The sequence below is a fragment of the Ranitomeya imitator genome, chromosome 5 (genome assembly GCF_032444005.1).
Source record: "Ranitomeya imitator isolate aRanImi1 chromosome 5, aRanImi1.pri, whole genome shotgun sequence".
NCBI lineage: Eukaryota > Metazoa > Chordata > Amphibia > Anura > Dendrobatidae > Ranitomeya > Ranitomeya imitator.
In genome coordinates this window covers 525,336,221-525,359,213 of record NC_091286.1, presented here as the reverse complement: position 1 = coordinate 525,359,213, position 22,993 = coordinate 525,336,221, and the positions used below count along the sequence as shown (strand labels likewise).

Genomic DNA, 22,993 nt, shown 5'->3' with positions numbered 1-22,993 from the left:
TTGGTGGCTGCAAATTAGAGAGATGCCCCACACGCAGGACTGTCACTGAAGCACAAATGTTAATATTAATGTCACACTATTATTTTTTTTTTATTTTTATTTTTTTCAGGAACACTTTAGAAACCCCCCAAAAAAAAAAAAATAGATTTTTGCAGGGAGAATTTAGAAAACAAATGTAACAAACTATATGCTTTCTATGGGCCACTGAGTGAGAGATGACGCACACAGGAATCAGGAGTGGCACACAAGCCCAGAGGCCAATATTTTTCTACCAATGATTGATGGAGTTATTTTCTCTGGTAGATTTTGGAACCCAAATCAAGGAAAAAAAATGTAGGCTTTCTATGGACCACAATTGGAGAGAGAGAGAGAGAGAGATGGCACACCCAGGAGTCAAGACTGGCACACAAGCAGAAAGGCCAATATTAATCTCCCACTGTTTTTTTTGGTTGTTTTTTTTTTTTTTTTTTTCAGGGAGACTTTAGAAAAAAAAATAATAAAAAAAATATGATTTTATCAGGAAGAATTTAGAAACCAAATAAAATAAAATGATTTTTTCAGGGAGAATTTAGAAAACAAATAAAACCAAAAATAGGCGTTCTATGGCCCACTGACTGAGAGATGACGCACCCAGGAGTCAAGACTGGCACACAAGCAGAAAGGCCAATATTAATCTCCCACTGTTTTTTTTGGTTGTTTTTTTTTTTTTTTTTTTCAGGGAGACTTTAGAAAAAAAAATAATAAAAAAAATATGATTTTATCAGGAAGAATTTAGAAACCAAATAAAATAAAATGATTTTTTCAGGGAGAATTTAGAAAACAAATAAAACCAAAAATAGGCGTTCTATGGCCCACTGACTGAGAGATGACGCACCCAGGAGTCAAGACTGGCACACAAGCAGAAAGGCCAATATTAATCTCCCACTGTTTTTTTTGGTTGTTTTTTTTTTTTTTTTTTCAGGGAGACTTTAGAAAAAAAAATAATAAAAAAAATATGATTTTATCAGGAAGAATTTAGAAACCAAATAAAATAAAATGATTTTTTCAGGGAGAATTTAGAAAACAAATAAAACCAAAAATATGCGTTCTATGGCCCACTGACTGAGAGAGAGAGAGAGATGGAACGCTTAGTACTGGCACACAAGCCCAAAGGGCAATATTAATCTCCCTTTTTTTTTCCAGGGAGAATTTCTGAAACCCAAAAAAAAAATAAAATAGGCTTTCTATGGCCCACTATTTGTGAGAGAGATGGGACGCTCAGGACTGGCACAGATGGCACGCTCAGGACTGGCACAGAAGCCCAGAGGCCAATATTAATCTCCCTTTTTTTCTGGGAGAATTTATAAAACCAAAAAAATATTTAAATAGGCTTTCTATGGCCCACTATTTGTGAGAGAGATGGCACGCTCAGGACTGGCACAGATGGCACGCTCACAACTGGCACAGAAGCCCAGAGGCCAATATTAATCTCCCTTTTTTTCTGGGAGAATTTATAAAACCAAAAAAATATTTAAATAGGCTTTCTATGGCCCACTATTTGTGAGAGAGATGGCACGCTCAGGACTGGCACAGATGGCACGCTCACAACTGGCACACAAGCCCAGAGGCCAATATTAATCTCCCTTTTTTCAGGGAAAATTTATAAAACCAAAAAAAAAATTAAATAGGCTTTCTATGGCCCACTATTTGTGAGAGAGATGGCACGCTCAGGACTGGCACAGATGGCACGCTCACAACTGGCACACAAGCCCAGAGGCCAATATTAATCTCCCTTTTTTCAGGGAAAATTTATAAAACCAAAAAAAAAATTAAATAGGCTTTCTATGGCCCACTATTTGTGAGAGAGATGGGACGCTCAGGACTGGCACAGATGGCACGCTCAGGACTGGCACAGAAGCCCAGAGGCCAATATTAATCTCCCTTTTTTTCAGGGAGAATTTATAAAACCCAAAAAAAAATAAAATAGGCTTTCTATGGCCCACTATTTGTGAGAGAGATGGCACACTCAGGACTGGCACACAAGCCCAAAGGCCAATATTAATCTCCCACTGTATTTTTATCAGGGAGAATTTATACACCCCACAAAAAAAAATACAGAAAAATGAAAAGGCTTTCTATGGCCCACTATGTGAGAGAGATGGCACACACAGGGATGGCACTCTAGCAGAAATGCCAAATTGCCAATCTTAATCTCCCACCAAAAAAAAAAAAAAAAAAAAAACAGGGAATGTCCTACAATTACTATCTCCCTGCCTGCAGTAATCTCAGCCAGGTATGGCAGGCAGCTACTATCTCCCTGCCTGCAGTAATCTCAGCCAGGTATGGCAGGCAGCAATAAGGAGTGGACTGATGCACAAATGAAATAAAAAGTGTGGACAAACAAAAAAGATAGCTGTGCAGAAAGGAAGGAACAAGAGGATTTGTGCTTTGAAAAAAGCAGTTGGTTTGCACAGCGGCGTACACACAGCAATGCAGCTATCAGGGAGCCTTCTAGGGCAGCCCAATGAGCTACAGCGCTGAGGGGAAAAAAAAAAAAAAAAAAAATTCCACTGTCCCTGCACACCGAGGGTGGTGTTGGACAGTGCAAATCGCTGCAGCACAAGCGGTTTTGTGGTTAATGGACCCTGCCTAACGCTATCCCTGCTTCTGACAAAGCGGCAGCAACCTCTCCCTAAGCTCAGATCAGCAGCAGTAAGATGGCGGTCGGCGGGAACGCCTCTTTATAGCCCCTGTGACGTCGCAGACAGCAAGCCAATCACTGCAATGCCCTTCTCTAAGATGGTGGGGACCAGGACCTATGTCATCACGCTGCCCACACTCTGCGTTTACCTTCATTGGCTGAGAAATGGCGCTTTTCGCGTCATTGAAACGCGACTTTGGCGCGAAAGTCGCGTACCGCATGGCCGACCCCGCACAGGGGTCGGATCGGGTTTCATGAAACCCCGACTTAGCCAAAAGTCGGCGACTTTTGAAAATGTTCGACCCGTTTCGCTCAACCCTAGTATGTACTGTATATTTGTGTGTATGTATGGTATATATATGTGTATGTATGGTATGTGTATATGTGTGTGTATGTATGTACGGTGTATGTGTTTATGTATGTACGGTATATGTGTGTATTGTATGTATATACGGTATATAAATACGTGTACAATATATGTGTTATCCGTCGGATCGTGGATAACTTGCTGATCACTGGGGATTCGACCACTGGACCCCCTCAGAGATTCTGAGAACAGGGTTCTGCAGTCTCTTCCTGGATGGAGCGGAGTTGTGCATGCTCGGCCTCTGCTCTATTCCTTATCTATAGAGCTGCTGAGTGCTGAGCTCAGCTATTTCCATCAGTTCCATAGACAATGAATAAAGTAGATACCAGATAATGCAGATACCAGACACATAAAGTAATATAATATATACATGGTTGGGCTCTGCCAGTTCCAGCAGTTATCATGTAACCAGGAGGATGCACTTTGCACACCAGCTGTCATGTGCCAACTACAGTGTCAGCCGCATCTGCAGTGTTCTATTCACTGACATAGCTGACACTAGTCACCTGACTGCAAGTCTGATTGAGCTGGAACCAGCAAAACCGAATATATTTGTTACACACACGTACAGTATATCTCCATCTCAGTGAAAAATATAAATAAACTAGATGAAGGCCCGATGCTATCGCATTGGGAGGGCGGTAATGCCACGATGGGGGTAGGCATGCGGCGCTGTTGTTGCCTAATGGCATCCTGTGATAATCCTGTGATAATCTAATGACTTTTGCATCAGGGGACTCATGTGCTTGACACCTATGCTTTTATGCATTGTTTTGTCCCAGCGATGATGTTGCTCTTCAAGAGTCTCATTTGCCCTTTATTGTCTTCGATGTTGTGCCTTTGATGCTTTCCTTTCATTGTCATTGGCGTACTTTTTAGGAGGAGCCATGTTGGTGTTGATAATTGCTTTTTAAAGGGGTTTTCCCACGAACAAAAGTTCATTTTAAAAATTGTATCTGACCGTGTACAGAACATACCACAGCTCCTGGGCAGGGGAGGAAGCAAAAGACAATACTGACATTACAGCAGGAGATCGCAGAGGATACATTTTGTGAGGTAACATTTTTTTAAAAACAGTCAGTGAAATATTTTACCTCACAAAATGAATCCACTGTGATCCCCTGCTGTAATGTCAGTATTATCTTTTGCTTCCTCCCCTGCCCAGGAGATGTGGTATCTCTGTACACGGTCAGACACAGTCAATTTTTAAAATGAACTTTCGTTCGTGGGAAAACCGCTTTAATGTGACCGGCTTCCTTTGCCTGTAGACACGTCGCGCATCTGCCGCCAGGATCAGCCGAATGATTCACTGCGTGGAATTCGCGCAGGCGCAGTAAATCAGACCACCTCCATCTTTGTGCAGACAGATAGTGGCAGTCACATTAAAACTGCGCATGCGCTCCTCCTGAACAAAGATGGCGGCAGTCAGTGAATCATTCGGCCGATCCCAGCGGTGACGTGTTCGCGACGGTGTTCCACTGGTGGTACTGCGCAAGAGGCTGCGTGAGTGTGAGTGAGTGTGAATGTGTGTGTGTGTGGTGCGTACGGTGTTCTGCTGGTGCTACCGCACAATAGGTTGGTACCAGCAGCAGTTTCCATATTGAGACACCCATCACTTGGGTATCCCAATTTGGCGGTCAGTGAACTTCCTCCGCTTGGAATTCTGGGATATGGTGACATCTGGACAGAACAGGAGATGAAAATATTACAAGGAAATTATATAAATAGATATGTTTTTTAGAGGTATGGGGAGGCCCAAATAGAACTTTTGCTATGGGGCCCTGTGATTGCTATGTATGCCCCTGCTTGCAGGGCAGTAATAAAATAATGAGGGCGATCTGGCTTGTTTCTCGGAGCTCGAGGCTCCATGGGACCCATTGTCAGATTACCCTCATCAAAAGCAGCGTACTGGGCAGGGAGGGGGGCCCACGGCCCAGACACATTTTTTGCACAGGGGCCCCAAGCTGTCAGTGTCCGCCCCTAATTTTAGCGTTTTCTTTATTTCATCTGTGGGTTATCATTAATGTATGTTCAATGTGTGCAGTAAAATACTTAAAGAGAACCTGTTGGCAGAATTTAGCAATAGAAAGTAAGCTTTATCCTGTAACTCCTCAATAAATGATTACGGTATATTTGATTTCCACGAGAATCTTGTGACGGAAGCACCGACAACTATCTGGGTGTTTTGTCTGTCTATTGATATGGATATAATGCCGATGTTGTACTGATTAAATTGAGATATTTGGTGAATCAATCCAATCTGTGGTTCTTATTTAATCAGGATTTGAAGTTTTTGTCTAATGATAGTTCAGTACACAGGGGCTAAATCCTGCTGACAGGTTTTCTTTAATGATCACCATCTTCTGCCGTTTCAAGCATTGATCTGGTCCTCTCCTGCATCATGTGACTGCAGCCCCTTCTTGCCGACTCATAATGAAGACCGTTAGTTCCTTTCTTAGTGTAAGTTTGAATGTCTTTTTCTGTTTGTCTCTTAAATTTACATTGAGAAAGTGACTTTTCGGCCCACTCAGAAGTCACCTTGTGAGCCGGCTGGTCACAACTGTGATCACATGATCCACAATAGGACTGCAGCAAGGCTGGAAATGGCAAAAGAGAGAGACCGATAAGTATTTTAATACACTCAACACATACAGTAATGCGTGCAGAATTATTAGGCTAGTGAGTATTTTGACTATATCATAATTTTTATGAGGATTTTCCAACTCCAAGCTGTATAAACTTGTATACTTGATAGATGAAGGTAATCAGGTGATGTGTATTTGTGTAATAAGGGAGAGTGAGGTCTAAGGATACAACACGTTTTATTAATTGGCAAAAAGAAGATTTACCTTTTTCTAAAGGCACAAATTGCTAAAATTCTCATAAAGGGATGAGGCACTCTTGAAATTGCTAATAAATTGGGGTGTGATCATAGAACCATCAAAAATAGTCACCAGTGTGACAAAAATGTGTTGGAAAAAATAAACATATATTAACTTCCAAAGATTTGAGAAGAATCAAGCGTGAAGCAACCAGAAATCGACTGTCCTCCAGAGCTGTCAAATTCCGGAACTGCAACCTCCCTGGAGAGCCCAGAAGTACAAGGTGTTCAGTGTTAAGGACATGGTTAAGGTAAGGAAGGCTGACACCCGACCATCTCTGAACAAGACACAGATGTTGAAATATGAAGACTGGGCTAAGAAATATCTTAAGGCATATTTTTCAAATGTTTTATGGATTGATGAGATGAGAGTGACTCTTGACAGATCAGATGGATGGGCCCGTGGCTGGATCAGTAACAGGCACAGATCTCCACTTTGACTCAGACACTGGCAAGGTGGAGGTGGGGTGCTGTTATGGGCTGGTATTCTTAAAGATGAGCTGGTTGGACCTTTTTTGTGTTGATGAAAAACTGAAACGCAATAGTGATGAGCAAGTATACTCGTTGCTCGGGTTTTCCCGAGCATGCTTGGGTGGTCTTCGATTATTTAGGACTGCTCGGAGATTTAGTTTTCCGTGCTGCAGCTGGATGATTTACAGCTGCTAGCCATCCTGGGTACATGTGGGGGTTACCTTCAGTTGCAGTGATGCGCCCTCTGCTGGATGTCCTCATATGAACTCGAGCGTGGGAAAATATTCAGAAAATTTCCCAGGCTCGAGTTCATATGAGGACATCCAGCAGAGCCGGAGAATCGCAAAAGTGTTCTCCATATGGTCATCCGTGTGCAATGCGATGATGCGATTTTCTCGTACCTATGCATCCGTAGGGCATCTGTATGACATCCGTATGACATGCGTATAGCTATACATTTCTCACTGATTTTCCCCTTTGAATTTATTGGCTCAATGGGCTGAAATGAGGAAAATGTGTGCGTATTTGTTGCAAGTTACATGGATGGTCCGTGTGGTGTCCGATTTTTTCTCGCACCCATAGACTTGCATTGGCGAGACTAGGGTGTTATATGCATACAAATGCAGCATGCTGAGATTTCACTTGCACGCTGAATACGTCCGAGAAAAAAAACGGTAATGGGAGCTGCCCCATAGATTAACACTGGTCCGAGTGCTATGCAATGTTTTCTCGCATAGCACTTGTCCGTATTCCAGTGTGACTCCGGCCTAACACTCATCCCCATTTATCCTGTGCTCTACCCTTAGCACTTACACCGAGGTTTCCGTGTGAGTCTCTGAAATACATGATTCAGACAGAACTCCAGGCAGTGGATTACCTATGATGAGGCAGATGGAGACACTGTGAATGTCGTCTGGCCTATGATCCGGCAGAGTCTGTCTCTTTAAGCATGCCTTAAAGGGACACTGTCACCTGAATTTGGAGGGAACAATCTTCAGCCATGGAGGCGGGGTTTTTGGGTGTTTGATTTATCCTTTCCTTACCCGCTGGCTGCATGCTGGCTGCAATATTGGATTGAAGTTCATTTTCTGTCCTCCGTAGTACATACCTGCACAAGGCAATCTATTCACCCAAAATTGCGCTCCAGAATTTAATTGGCGCTCCTTCCCTTCCTTGCTCTGCCATGTGCCCAAGCAATATTTTTTTTAGCATATATGGAGTATTACTGTACTCAGGAGAAATTATGCAACACATTTTATGGTCCATTTTCTCCTGTTACACTTGTGAAAATAAAAAATGTGAAGCTAAAGCAACATGTTTGTGGGAAAAGGATTTTTTCATTTTTAAGGGTCAACATTATAAAACTCTGTGAAGCACCTGCAGGTTCGAGGTGCTCACCACACTTCTAGATTTGTTCCTTAAAGGGTGTAGTTTCCAAAAAGGGGACACTTGTGGGGAGTTTCCAATCTTTAGGTACATCAGGGGCTCTGCAAAATGCGACATGGCGTTCGCTATCTATTCCAGTAAATTTTGCCCTCCAAAAGTCAAATGGTGCTGCTTCCCTTCCAAGCCCAGCCATGCGACCAGCCTGTTTTGAGCACTTTGAGGGGTTTAGTTTTTAAAATGATGTCACTTTTGGGTATTTTCTGTCACATAGGCCCATCAAAGTCACTTCAAAACGGATGTGTTCCATAAAAAAAATTGGTTTTGTAAATTTTGTTGAAATAATGAAATATTGATGAATACCACTTAACCCTCCTAGCTTTATAACAAAAAAAAAGTTTTAAAAATAATGCTTATATAAAGTAGACATGTGGTAAATGATATTTATTGTATGTTTTGAGAGATATAACTTTGGTCTAAGGGCATAAAAATTCAAAGTTTGAAAATTGCGAAATTCTAAAAAGTATTGTAAAATTTTTGATATTTTCACAAATAAACGCAAAATATACCACTATCATGAAGTTCCATATGTCAGAAAAAAAAAATCTCAGAATCTCTGGCCAGAATTATGAAATTTGGCCTGGTCAGAAAGGTGAAAACAGGCTCAGGGCTGAATGGGTTAATAGATGAAAATCAAAAGCTGAGATGGGAAAATTTAAGTTTTTTAAGTAGTTACAAAATTCCGCACACTAATCGTTGTACAATAATTCAGCACAGACAGATATTCTCCTTAGGCTATGTGCACACGTTGCAGAATTGCCACGGAAATTTCCGCAGCAATTCCGCAACTCCTGCCGCGGGTATATCAACTGCGGAATTGGCATGCATTTTCCCGCAAAACACTAGCATTTTGCAAGCGTAATTAGCTTGCAGAATGCTAGCGTTTTACAAGCGATCTGTAGCATCGCTTGGAAAACTGATTGACAGGTTGGTCACACTTGTCAAACATAGTGTTTGACCAACTTTTTACTATTGATGCTGCCTATGCAGCATCAATAGTAAAAAGATCTAATGTTAAAAATAATAAAAAAAAATAAAAAAATGGTTATTCTCACCTTCCGATGGCCCCCAATCTCCTCAGCGGTGCATGCGGCGGCTTCCGTTCCCAGGGATGCTGTATGCGAAGGACCTGGGATGACGTCACGGTCCTTCCTTTTTTTAACAGTGATATGGTGCCCAGTCCATGAGGAGAGTCTCCTCTCCTCCACCCCGGGTACCATCCGCACATGATCCGCTTACTTCCCGCATGGTGGGCATAGCTACATGCGGAAAGTAAGTGGTGCATTCCTATGTGTGCGGAATCCCAACGATTCCGCAAATTAATGAACATGCTGCGTTTTTTAATGGAATGCGTTTCCGTTCAGGAAAAAAACGCAGCATGTGCATACAAAATGCAGATTGCATTCTTTTAATAGGATGCTTAATGTGAGCGTTTTTTTTTTGCGGTTTTATCGCGTTTTCATAGCGAAAAAAACGCGAAAAATCCGGAACGTGTGCACACAGCCTTACAGCCTTAGGCCGGTGCACACTTGCGAATTCAATGCCAGAAACTCGTGCAAGTCTCTCGCGTCAAGTCCCGGCACTGCCACCGGCACTCGGAACCGGAGTTTGTATTTCTATGCAGCTGACGCTCCGGTCCCGAGTGCCGGGTATTCATGCAAGGAACTCGCGCGAGTTTCTCACATTGAACTCGCAAGTGTGACCCCGGCCTTAGACAAAACCTCACTTTTACTTTCTTAAGTATTCGGGCTTTAGGCTTGTTCACCCTTTGGGTTGACCGACAGCACTGTAGTTGTTTAATTATAAAATTAGTAGGCAAAAGTAAAAATAGCCTAATAATTGTGCACGCACACAGAATACATTAATGATAGCTAACAGACTGTGAAAAAAACCACAGCAAAAAACACTGGAGTGATACTTTAAGTTTTTAACTGTATTACAAAAGGGCCCAGTTCTGGTGCAGATCTGCAGAATGGAAGCATTTGTGAGTGCTCCGTTTCGTACTATTATCGACAGGTATGCAGGTAAGCAAATAAGTGAATCCTTGGAATACCGCCAGACATCTACTATGATATTTGATTAAAACAGTAAATACCTTGAATCTCATCAAAGCAGATCGGTCACCACATGTCATAATACAAGCTGCATGCATTTTTAGACATCTCATAGACCTGGTGAGGCTGGATTACTTATTTAACAAACATGACAGCATCCTTTTTGAAGGTTTTGACACCTGATATATAAAAATAAGCATTTTATGAGTAAGGATTGATAAAATTATTATACAGCTATTCCAACATTGATTTTCTAAGTAAGTATACCAGCCTCATTCGGTCTAAGAGCAATATTTAATTTCACTGTATAATCCTACATTAATCTAAGGATAAAACATGCACATAAGATTACCTATGAGCCACATAATGAGCAGGTAGTCTATTCTCTCCAAGGCTGGCCCCATAGTGTTCTTTATATGTTCATTGTAGACTAAGGAGTATAAGTTAAGAAGGAATAGGAATGTAAAGTAGGAGGCCCCATGTATGATGAATTTCATGAAAGGCGTGTGGATAATCCGTCCAACTTGTGTTTTAGGGGCTAGCAGATAGCACAGAGAAAGAATTGGCCAGCAAAGCCCCACAGTTAGGACTATCAGTATCTTCATGCAGGTATGTTTTCTTCTGTATCCCGCCATTTGTCCAAACCAGACTGTGTTCAGAAACTGTTGGCAGTTGGATTGTGATACAAACTGAAAAAAAGGAAAATGTGCTATCAATAAATTAGATTCCAGCATGACTTTTTTTGTGTTGTATAAATGACATTTATTCATATCTCGCTAACTCGACAATTATTTTAGGTTACCTCTTCTATTAAGAAGTGAGTTTGATAGATTTCTTTCTATGTAGCAGGCTGGAAGTAAATGAAGTTTATGTTGCACGTAACCTTCACCAGGGGGCGCATGTAAGGGGAAAAAGGTAGCACTCAATGTGTAGCACCACAATGCAAAGCGAGGAGCGCCACCTGGAGGCGACAGAGTAGTCCGACAGGCCGGTCAGCAACAAACAGGAATCAAAGTACCAGAGGTCACAGAAATGCACAAGGTCAGAGACAAGCCAGAAATCGGAACCAGATGGGACCGTGGGATCCAAAACATTAGATAAAAGATGTAGACGGGGTACGAGCCAGAGAGTCAAAGCCAGGTGGGAAACGTAGTAACAGAGACGGAAAGCAGGTGGCAGGGTTCAAGATACAAGCCGAGTCATACACTGTAGGAAACCACCAAACACACACTAAGTCAGGGACAGGGAAGGGGTCAGACACAAATAGGGGTTATCAGAGGCAGAAGAATCACTATGGTATACGGGTCAGCTGCTCAAGCCAGGGACTGGAACTATCACTGACAAATGCTACCAGGAGTGGCACCAATAAATAGCCACCTACGAACCAAAGAGAGGCAGGAAATGTTAACCCCACCATAACCAGGCCAGGGAAGGAAAAGCAAGAAGCAAGCCCCAACCTGGATCATGACAGTACCCTCCTCTCAAGGGTGGGCACCGGATCCCCAGGTTTCCCGGGATACCCAGCATGAAAGGCCCGAACCAACCGATCCGCGTGGACCAATCGCGCCGAAACCCAGGACAAATCCTCAGGATTGTAACCCTTCCAGTGGATCAGATATTGGAGTGAGCAACGGACCACGTGAGAGTCCACAATCCGTTCTACCTCATACTCGCTCTGACCATCCACTGAGGAGATGGAGACCCCCTTGAGGAAGACCCCAACAGTTTCTAAAGAGCTTTATGGAACATGTTGGGGATATGTAGTGATAGGGGAAGGCGCAAATGGAAGGCCACAGGATTGACCACCTCCATAATCTCATGAGGACCGATGAACTTGGGTCCCAGCTTAGCTGAAGGAACTTTAAGCTTAATATTCCTGGTAACATAGTAACATAGTAACATAGTTATTAGGGTTGAAAGAAGACTTTAAGTCCATCTGGTTCAACCCATAGCCTAACCTAAAATGCCCTAACATGTTGATCCAGAGGAAGGCAAAAAAAACCCATGTGGCAAAGCTCTACATTGGGGCAAAAAATTCCTTCCCGACTCCACATACGGCAATCAGACTAGTTCCCTGGATCAACGCCCTATCAAGGAATCTAGTATATATAACCTGTAACATTATAATTTTCAAGAAAGGCATCCAGTCCAGTGGACAACCATACCTTATCCCCAACCCGGAATACTGGCCCCACAAATCGTCTTTTGTCAGCAAAGAATTTATACCTCCCCTGAGCCTCCCCAATGCTCCTCTGGACCTGCTGCCACACCTCCCCCTACCATTAAACAGCTAAATAAGCCCTAGGACACCCCGAATCCAGTTGGGAAAATTCCCCAAAATGAGGGTGAAACCCATAATTACAGAAAAAAGGGCAGGTGCCCGTGCACTGATTAATGCAATTATTTAAAGCTAATTCAGCCACAGGAAAAGAATCATCAAGGCAATCGTCCTGCCGAGTTGTTTTCAGAACAGACATAACGAGATTTGTTCCAGGGACAAAGCCAGACGGGAACAGGGACGGAAACCAGGAGATAGGGTTCAGGATACAAGCTGAGTCATACACTGTAGGAAACCACCATACTTACACTAAGTCAGGGACAGGGAATGGGTCAGACATAAATACGGGTAATCAGAGGCAGAAGGATCATTAGGGTATACGGGTCAGCTGCTCAAGCCAGGGACTGGAACTATCACTGACAAATGCTACCAGGAGTGGCACCAATAAATTGCCACCCACGAACCAAACAGAGGCAGGAAAGTTTAACCACACCATAACCAGGCCGGGGAAGGAACAGCAAGAAGCAAATCCCGACCGGGATCATGACACCCACTTCTCTACGCCATACGGTTGCATAGATTAGACCACTAGAGTAAAAGACTGTATACAGCATGGTTAGCATTTTTGAAGGCAGATGAGCTCTATGGAAAAACAATATGGTCTTAGATCTTCCAGTAAAACAAAAGGTATAGCTCAACAGATGTCACACATTTGGTGCAGTTGCCCAGAGCATTTGCCTGTGTAATCCCTCACTATACAGTACACAGCAATGGGGCTAGACATTTAAAATTGTGAATTTTTTTGTTATTTAATTATGTCTTAGGTTTACATTACTTACCTCTTTTTGGTTGTACTTGATTGCAAGTTTTAAACGGCTTAGATTCATCCTCTCTTCAAGAAGTCCTCTCTTGTCCACAGGTTCATCACTGGATTGATGGTTTAGGATGACCTCCAGCTCCCTAGAATTCCTGGCTTGAGCCAATAAGTCTTTTGCAAACGTCTTACACTTCTGAGCAAGCTCTTCGTAATCATTCCTGAAGGGTTCAGAGTTTTATATTCAATAAACGTGTAATCTAGAATACAGGTTAAACCTTGCCTATTCACATCTAGTGCCTCTGCCATGCTTCCATGTGCTGATATGGTTATTTGCTGTTTTTGGATTTTTTTAATTTTCTTAAAGATGTAAGATAGTTTTCAAACATGCAAATTATACAGTAAATATATATTATTGTTGATATTATAATAAAACCTAAGAAATAATACATTATCTACAAGAAAATATATTTTTAATTTCTTTTAGCTTGGATTTGATAAGTAAGAACATGATTGTTTTGTTATGTCAAGTTTCTAAAAAAAATTGTGTTCTTGTGACGCTTCCTTTTCCAGAATCGGCCTTTTAAGGCAAAGAAAATTCTGTTTTTTTAGACCCATAACTTGTGTGATAATATAGGATTACTAGAGTTCAGATAGAAAGATCTCTAACATGTGATATACTCGTAGTTAAACACAATATTAGAATATTAGTAAGATTATTGTATATATATTAACCACCTCACAATATATGACGTACATTTACATCATATGTCGTTCCCGACAGATAATAGCTGATTTAATCACCATCAAGTGTCTCTAACAACCGGAGCTCTCAAGGCTGTTATCCAATCTCTGATGGCGGCATTTAACACGCGCCTGCAGTGGGGCGCATCATTCCATGTGCACAGGACAAAATTGTAGGATGCCAATGGGTTGTCATGACAGCGGGTTGTCATGACAGCCGGTCGTCTGCTGAAAACCTCTGTGCTTGTCATGATGATACTCCTGTGAAAGCCAGCCTGTCTCATAGAAGATTGTGATTTTCACTATATATAGCAATACTAATGCACTGCTATGTATAGCATAAGCAATCAGATAATCACAGCTTTAAGTTCCCTAAGATAACTATTAAATGCAGTAAAAGTTTTTTAAAAAGTTCTAAAAAATATAAAAAAACACAAAAGTTCAAATCAACCTGCTTTTGGGGCATTAAAAATAAAACAATAAAGAAAATGCTGTGTTCATAAAAATGCAATATACCAAAATTAAATTAATGCGATCGGTAAACTACGTAATGGAAAAAACAAATTGGCCAGATTTCATTTTTTGGGGCCGCTGCAGCATTGCAATAAAATGCAATAAGACGTGATCAAAACATAGTATGTACCTCAAAATAGAGTTGGTAAGAACATCAATTCAGGACACGTAAAATCAGTCGCCACACAGCACCATATGGTGGCATTAGCAAAAAATGTTTTTTGCGTTATTATAATCGACAGGAGAATCATATTGCCAGGTCAGTTTTACCACATAAAATAAAAACAAAAATAGTGAAATTGCTTTTTTTTGCAATTTAAATGCACTTGGAATGTTTTTGCCGCTTTCCAGTGCATCGCATGTTAAAATGATTTAATTAATTCAAAAGTACAACTCGTCCTGCAGAATACAAGCCCTCATATGGCTGTGTGGACATAAAAATGAAAATGAAAAAAAAAAATGGAAAAATTGCTGGGATTGAAGAGGTTAAACTTGAAATAAGAAAAAATGGAAGCGCCTGTAAAAATAGGTAAATGAGGACTAACAAACAACCTGCTGATAAATATTATTATTGTGTAGAACTGTTATGGCTTTCATTTTGTAGCTTGCTTTGATTAACATATAAACAATGTATATCTACTGTATAAATCTACTAGTAGCTGTAATATCTCTGTGTTTTTGTATGTTCAGAACAACTTTTGTTCACAAATGCAATAAGACAGGATATAGGTTTATTGGAAGATGGTTTAAGACAGTTTTCAGGAGTCATTTAGCTTTTTTTGTAACTTGGCTAGGTTCACATTGCGTTAGTGCAGTCCGTTTAGCACATACGCTAACGGACTGCGTTAACACAATGTCCAAAAAGGGATCGTGTTTAGCGATCGCGCTAGCGCAGATGCCCGATCTGCGCTAGCGAGAATGGACCCAAAAACGCTGCAGACAGTGTTCGAGGTCCGTCACAAAATAACGGAACATCGCTAACGCATGCCAAAAATGGCATGCGGTAGGGATGCGTTACATACATTGCGGTCAATGGGTGCGCTAACGGATCCGTTACATTGCGTTAGTGGTGCTATGTAACGGATTCCGTTAGCGGATATCCACTAACGCAATGTGAACCTAGCCTTACATATTCCTTTGTGGTAATGTACTGAAATGTCCTCTTTTCTGTGAAGACAATAAAGATCCTATGCCTTTGAGTGTGGATCAGATAAGCTTTGTACATAGACAGACTACAGTGTGAGCTTTTGTCTTCAATATATCATTCCCTAATCCTCTAAAGGTACCTTCACACATAACGATTTCGTTAACGATATCGTTGCTTTTTGTGACGTAGCAACGATATCGTTAATGAAATCGTTATGCGTGACAGCGACCAACGATCAAGCCCCTGCTGGGAGATCGTTGGTCATGGGGAATGATCAGGACCTTTTTTTGGCTGCTGATCACCCACTATCATCGCTGAATCGGCGTGTGTGATGCCGATCCAGTGATGTGTTCACTGGTAACCAGGGTAAAAATTGGGTTATCAAGCGCAGGGCCGCGCTTAGTAACCCGATATTTACCCTGGTTACCATTGTAAAAGTTAAAAAAAAAAAACAGTACATACTCACATTCCTGTCACGTCCCCGGCGTCAGCTTCCCGCACTGACTGTGTCAGTGCCGGTCGGCCGTAAAGCAGAGCACAGCGGTGACGTCACCGCTCTGCTTTACGGCCGGCGCTTACACAGTGCAGGGAAGCTGACGCTGGGGGACGTGACAGGAATGTGAGTATGTACTATTTGTTTTTTTTTAACTTTTGCAATGGTAACCAGGGTAAATATCGGGTTACTAAGCGCGGCCCTGCACTTAGTAACCCGATGTTTACCCTGGTTACCCGGGGACAGTTTCAACGATGCTGAAGTCGTTCCCCTGATCATTGGTCGCTGGAGAGAGCTGTCTGTGTGACAGCTCCCCAGCGACCACACAACGACTTACCAACGATCACGGCCTGGTCGTATCGCTGGTCGTGATCGTTGGTAAATCGTTTAGTGTAACGGTACCTTAACTCTCCCTAGAAAGGGGTTTCCACAACAGAACATTTATTGAAAGCTTCTATTTATCGCTAAATAGGTTGGTTTTATTAGTAAAAATTAGCTTGTACAGACAACATTGGTCCCTGTTGGCACAGGACTGATGGCACCTCCTCTGTTATTGTTTACTAGTTACGCCCCACAGTAATGCTTTATTGATTCTATAAAACAAAACAAGAAAATGTTTGACTCTTACCTAAATTCTACCTCCACAAGACTCAGTTCCTTCAGATCTGCACTGAGCTCGAATGCCCGTAAAATAGGATCTTCTTCAGTTAACATGATTAGGGCTGGACTAGCCAAACAACGGTAAATATCGAGTCGAAATCTGCAATCCACAAAGAAGCACCACCAAATATTATACTGCTGTATTTTACAGAAGACATAATTGGTTGTTCTGTTAAAGTGGACCTGTCACCACTATGTTATTATTACGGTAATTATAAGAATGATAATTACTGAACACATAAGCGCTAACTGTATGTAAAGATAACACGAAGCTCACTGAGACAGGTGTCATTAGATTTATTTCTATTCATAGCAAATGGTCCTAACCTGGAGTGTCTCAGACTATCCTTCTTGTTCTTGGCCGTACAGAGGGTACACTCACAGCCGACAGCATGAGGTTTTGGAAGAGAGACGTCTTGTTTTAAGAGCATTGTTAGTATTTCATAGTTGTTTCTATGAGCAGCTAAAATAACAGGAGCCACGTCCATGGTTGTGGAGTACTCTGGATTCTGTATACGCTCCATGAGTTTCTGAAGTAAGAAGCAAAAAAAAAGTTTAGTATATTGTATGGAGAAAAAATGATATAAGAGGAATACAATCATGCTTACATATCCCAACTTACGTTTAACTGCATTTTCAGAAAACTTTTGATCATAGAAACACTCTGTGTTGGTTCTAATCCTGAGATCCCCACCTGAGCAAATGCCCACCTGAGCACTACTCTTCTCTGAGACTTATGACTGAAACTTAAAGAGCCTATCTTAAACCTTAGATGAAAGCAGCATTCAGATAAACACTTCAGAGCCATTACTTTACAAAATTAGGAGTCGGGCCAAAGACTCACCCCTCGTTTCACAGAGAAGTGCCATGTGAATAATTTCTGCCCATCTTTATTTAAATATACAGTGGGGCAAAAAAGTATTTAGTCAGTCAGCAATAGTGCAAGTTCCACCACTTAAAAAGATGAGAGACGTCTGTAATTTACATCATAGGTAGACCTCAACTATGGGAGACAAACTGAGAAAAAAAAATCCAGAAAATCACATTGTCTGTTTTTTTATCATTTTATTTGCATATTATGGTGGAAAATAAGTATTTGGTCAGAAACAAACAATCAAGATTTCTGGCTCTCACAGACCTGTAACTTCTTCTTTAAGAGTCTCCTCTTTCCTCCACTCATTACCTGTAGTAATGGCACCTGTTTAAACTTGTTATCAGTATAAAAAGACACCTGTGCACACCCTCAAACAGTCTGACTCCAAACTCCACTATGGTGAAGACCAAAGAGCTGTCAAAGGACACCAGAAACAAAATTGTAGCCCTACACCAGGCTGGGAAGACTGAATCTGCAATAGCCAACCAGCTTGGAGTGAAGAAATCAACAGTGGGAGCAATAATTAGAAAATGGAAGACATACAAGACCACTGATAATCTCCCTCGATCTGGGGCTCCACGCAAAATCCCACCCCGTGGGGTCAGAATGATCACAAGAACGGTGAGCAAAAATCCCAAAACCACGCGGGGGGACCTAGTGAATGAACTGCAGTGAGCTGGGACCAATGTAACAAGGCCTACCATAAGTAACACACTATGCCACCATGGACTCAGATCCTGCAGTGCCAGACGTATCCCACTGCTTAAGCCAGTACATGTCCGGGCCTGTCTGAAGTTTGCTAGAAAGCATTTGGATGATCCAGAGGAGTTTTGGGAGAATGTGCTATGGTCTGATGAAACCAAACTGTAACTGTTTGGTAGAAACACAACTTGTCGTGCTTGGAGGAAAAAGAATACTGAGTTGCATCCATCAAACACCATACCTACTGTAAAGCATGGTGGTGGAAACATCATGCTTTGGGGCTGTTTCTCTGCAAAAGGGCCAGGACGACTGATCCGGGTACATGAAAGAATGAATGGGGCCATGTATCGTGAGATTTTGAGTGCAAACCTCCTTCCATCAGCAAGGGCATTGAAGATGAAACGTGGCTGGGTCTTTCAACATGACAATGATCCAAAGCACACCGCCAGGGCAACGAAGGAGTGGCTTCGTAAGAAGCATTTCAATGTCCTGGAGTGGCCTAGCCAGTCTCCAGATCTCAACCCTATAGAAAACCTTTGGAGGGAGTTGAAAGTCTGTGTTGCCAAGCGAAAAGCCAAAAACATCACTGCTCTAGAGGAGATCTGCATGGAGGAATGGGCCAACATATCAACAACAGTGTGTGGCAACCTTGTGAAGACTTACAGAAAACGTTTGACCTCTGTCATTGCCAACAAAGGATATACTACAAAGTATTGAGATGAAATTTTGTTTCTGACCAAATACTTATTTTCCACCATAATATGCAAATAAAATGATTAAAAAAACAGTCAATGTGATTTTCTGGATTTTTTTTTCTCAGTTTGTCTCCCATAGTTGAGGTCTACCTATGATGTAAATTACAGACGCCTCTCATCTTTTTAAGTGGTGGAACTTGCACTATTGCTGACTGACTAAATACTTTTTTGCCCCACTGTACATTCTTAGGACAAATCCAGTATACCTACACAAAACGTTTCATCACAACTGGCACAGTGCTGACTTCAAAGCCATCTTTGGCATGGCACTATAAAATGGGGCCCAGTGAGCAGTTTTTGTAATTTGTGATTAAAAGATCATTTGGTTTTAGCTGTAATGAGAAAACATTTAAATATGATTCATATATACCCTTATATACTGTATCACACTGATTAGCGCTTACCACAATTGTTGGCCTTGTGGACCATTTTGGACGATGATTCAGTAGAATATCTACTGCTCCAACCACTTCAGAGTCTATTGCCACCAGCAGCGCATCTGTTGACTACAAAATAAGAGATTTTACATTTACTTAAATGTCAGTTATGATGTTTTAATATTATCTTTAAAATCACCACCATTATTTGGGCTTTACCCATGCTTGCCCCAAAACCAAGAAACTTGTTTGGGCATTAAGAAGCAAAAATGATAGTTAGGTACCCAGAAAAAGAATATCTTGGGTGAAAATAAACCCCAAACCATTAAAACACCCATCCAAAACTTACCAAAGAGCCCACCATATCGTCTCTGTCCTTGCCATCATCAGTGCACAGAACAGGAGACCAACTGCTACCCCATATATAGAGACACTTGAGGAGGCATGATAAGAGAAGACGATGGATGGAAGATGAACAAAGAGAGGAAGACACAATGAGAAATGGGAGAAGTAAACGTGGAACATAATGTCACAATGTGCAAACAGTATATGATTAAAACCTATGAAGTAAACTAAATGTAAAAAGTTCCAAACTATTAAAATATTTGTTATTTTTGTAAGTCATCCTAAAAAATCTTTAATGCATTTCATTATCAGGCATACAGTGATCAGAGGATGGCACAAATGATAAAGTGTTCCCATTTTTCCCCTTTTCTCCATAAAAGTGTCCAACATTAATGCTGACATCTTGTTAGGTAGCGTGCACTAGAGAAACCTCATGCAAGTCCATTATACCATCTTGTATAATCCACAATTATTCAATGATTAGATTTGGAATCTTAACCATAATCCTTGAGAGATAAAAAAAAAAAAGGAAATAAATCCAAGTGCAATGTTTTTTCAGCTATTGGTTTTCGTTTTCATTTTCTGGTAGTAATTACCTCATTATTGTCACAAAATGAAAAAAACAATGGCTGAATTCTGTTTGTGTTTGACCATTTTACTGCACTTGGATGTTCTACGTCAGTATTACTGCCCCAATTCCAAATTTGTATCGTTTTTAAAATTAAAAGGTGGCAAAATTTTTAGGAGATTGGTCTAACTAAAAGTTTTGTTTGTATGGTGCATTTTAATTTTTTTTTCTTTATTGAGTTTACTTTAGGAGTTAATTAATTTTATTTTTTTATTGATAAGACTTTTACAAATTCTATAATACTAAATATACATATTTTAAACTACGGTACCTTTACTTTTTTATATTCTTCTCTTGAAACTGTTTGATCAATTGTTCCATATAATATATACTGTAATACGGTATATAGTGAAAATAATGTTATCATATGGCTGGGCTTCACAGGTGGACTAAGGTGGCAGCCTTCCTTTAGCAGGCCCCAAATTACCATCACAACAAATTGATTTGTGGAATTGTACAATGTAAATGTTGCTGTCAGTGGCTAACTGAAATGCTTAATCAACAGCGAAAAGAGTTATCTCTGGTTACAAGCAGGTAGCAACTGGATACAACAAATAGCATCTACTGGGTACGGTGCAGGCTCAGCTCCCGAGCCTGGTCCATAGGTAGAAACGCAATGTACGATGTACTATTATGTCCTTCAGCGAGAAAGAGTTAATTCAACAGAATACTTAGTATTTTTTTTCAGTGAGCTTTTATATCTATTATCCCTCCAATAAGAGTATCACTGATCAGAGATAAAATCACAACCATTATTGAATTACAAAATTGCAATTCACCATCTGTGATCAGAGACTGACTAGAACATACAAAACAAACAAAAAACTCCAAGTCTCAGCAATAGAAAGGGTGAGGTGGCGATCCACATCCACTCACAAATCCAAACGTCTCTACGTGTTTCAAAGTTAACAAAACAGTCGACTCATCAGGAGACTGTCTTAAACCTTAACTTATATTGTAACAAGATAAACCATACATCCCTAAAAACATTTAAACTATTAGTCCTGAACAACCACCAGACACTAAATGTGCTATACCCAGACAGGGAGAGTCCCATTCACTCCGGAAAAACTCCCCTGCTGATTAACCATTAAAGTGTACAAATGAAGATACACAGCATTTGCTTCTATAAGGGATTAGTTCACTAAATGTTTAAAGTGGCTGTGAGTCAGTAGTGCCAACCACGTATCATCTACTACACTCCCTCTCACAGCCCACTATATAGCATTCAATGAGCACGTATTCATAGTGCTTATACCGATCATTCAGGAATCATGATTGCACACATCCCCACTTCTATCATGCTATTACACTTATTCCCCAACCATCATTCACTGAAGGGAGCACATACCACATGCATTCCGTTCAGAAGTTATAGTCAATGGCGTTGACTGGACGCTGGGCATTTAAAAACATAGCCACACCCCCTCAGGGACGCTATGATATGAATTAAAACATTGACTTTTAGAGCAGATTTAGTCTTTGTGAATTGCTAGATGAGTTATTTTGGACAACACTGCCTTTTAAGGTCAAAAGCATTAAGATCAAAATGCTCAGCAAGACTATACATATATAATCCTTACATTCAGAAGGATTGTTAGTATATATTTAATTAGTGGTTAATAACTAATATTAGTGTTCAGTTCCAATCATATCTATTGGTAAAGCTCCACTTACAATTTACATTGTTGTGTATAGGCCTTATGGGACCATTTACATCCCCCTCGTTATTTATTTGATTAAGAATGGAGAAGTGGTTCTTATGGGAAATCTTTTCAGGTGATTCATATTGAGCTTCTGTGGTAGCCAGATAATTAGGATAAATGGATGAATAGCTCAACTGAACAACAAGACCAGGTCATAAATCAGATGTGACAATCATTATATTCATAACTGAAGTTGCTAACCACTAGATCAAATACAGTTATTTCCCACATAAAATTAGAACTAATGGAAATAGCAAAAGTGATAAATAGGCTTGGTGAGCTGTAGTCTAGTGATAAGCAGCTGTAACATGTTGGGCAAAGGCTTTGTTCACACAATATGTTTTTTTTACAATGCATTCAGTAACTTTGCCTGAATTCCATGGTGGCTTACTAGTTAGCAGTGTACTGTAGTTTTGCAGTCCTGGGGTCCTAAGTTCAAAACTAGTGATGAGCGAATATACTCGTTACTCGAGATTTTTCGAGCATGCTCTGGTGTCCTCTGAGTATTTTTTAGTGCTCGGAGATTTAGTTTTCATCGCCGCAGCTGAATGAGTTACATCTGTTAGCCAGCCTGAGTACATGTGGGGGTTGCCTGGTTGCTAGGGAATCCCCACATGTACTTATACTGGCTAAGAGATGTAAATCATTCAGCTGAGGTGAGGAAAACTAAATCTCCGAGCACTAAAAATACTCGGAGGTCACCCGAGCGTGCTCGAGAAATCTCGAGTAACGAATATATTCGCTCATCACTATTCAAAACCCATGGACAACATCTGCAAGTAGCTTGTATGTTCTCTCTGTGTTTACATGGGTTTCCTTCAGGTTCTCCGGTTATCTCCTCCACTCCAAAGATAAGGAATCTAGATTGTGAGACCCATTCTGGACAGTGATGATGATGTCTGGAAAGTGGTGTAAAATTAGTGGCACTATGTAAGTGAGTAAAATAAGTAAATCCCCCTAAAAATGCGAGTTGCAGGAACCCTGATAGGGGGATAAACTGCAACGATACAAATAGTTGGCATTTAAATGAACTCCATTTGCATTTTCTTTTTCTTGAAACT

General features: G+C 40.9%; 1 protein-coding gene across 4 annotated transcripts in view; it reads right to left on the bottom strand.

Annotated features, from left to right (window-relative positions):
* TRPC1 (transient receptor potential cation channel subfamily C member 1) overlaps positions 1–22,993 on the bottom strand; it is a 173,636-nt gene that overhangs the window by 129,268 nt on the left and 21,375 nt on the right. For 2 of the 4 annotated variants that reach the window (XM_069727565.1, XM_069727567.1), the window contains exons 3-8: positions 19,603–19,686; positions 19,281–19,382; positions 16,873–17,075; positions 16,514–16,645; positions 13,014–13,209; positions 10,249–10,585 (exon numbers count right to left, since the gene is read on the bottom strand). In XM_069727565.1, the coding sequence (XP_069583666.1) occupies positions 10,249–10,585; positions 13,014–13,209; positions 16,514–16,645; positions 16,873–17,075; positions 19,281–19,382; positions 19,603–19,686 (1,054 nt within the window). The remainder of the gene's footprint in view (positions 1–10,248; positions 10,586–13,013; positions 13,210–16,513; positions 16,646–16,872; positions 17,076–19,280; positions 19,383–19,602; positions 19,687–22,993) is intronic. The other 2 variants (XR_011312485.1, XM_069727566.1) reach the window with 1 other exon arrangement.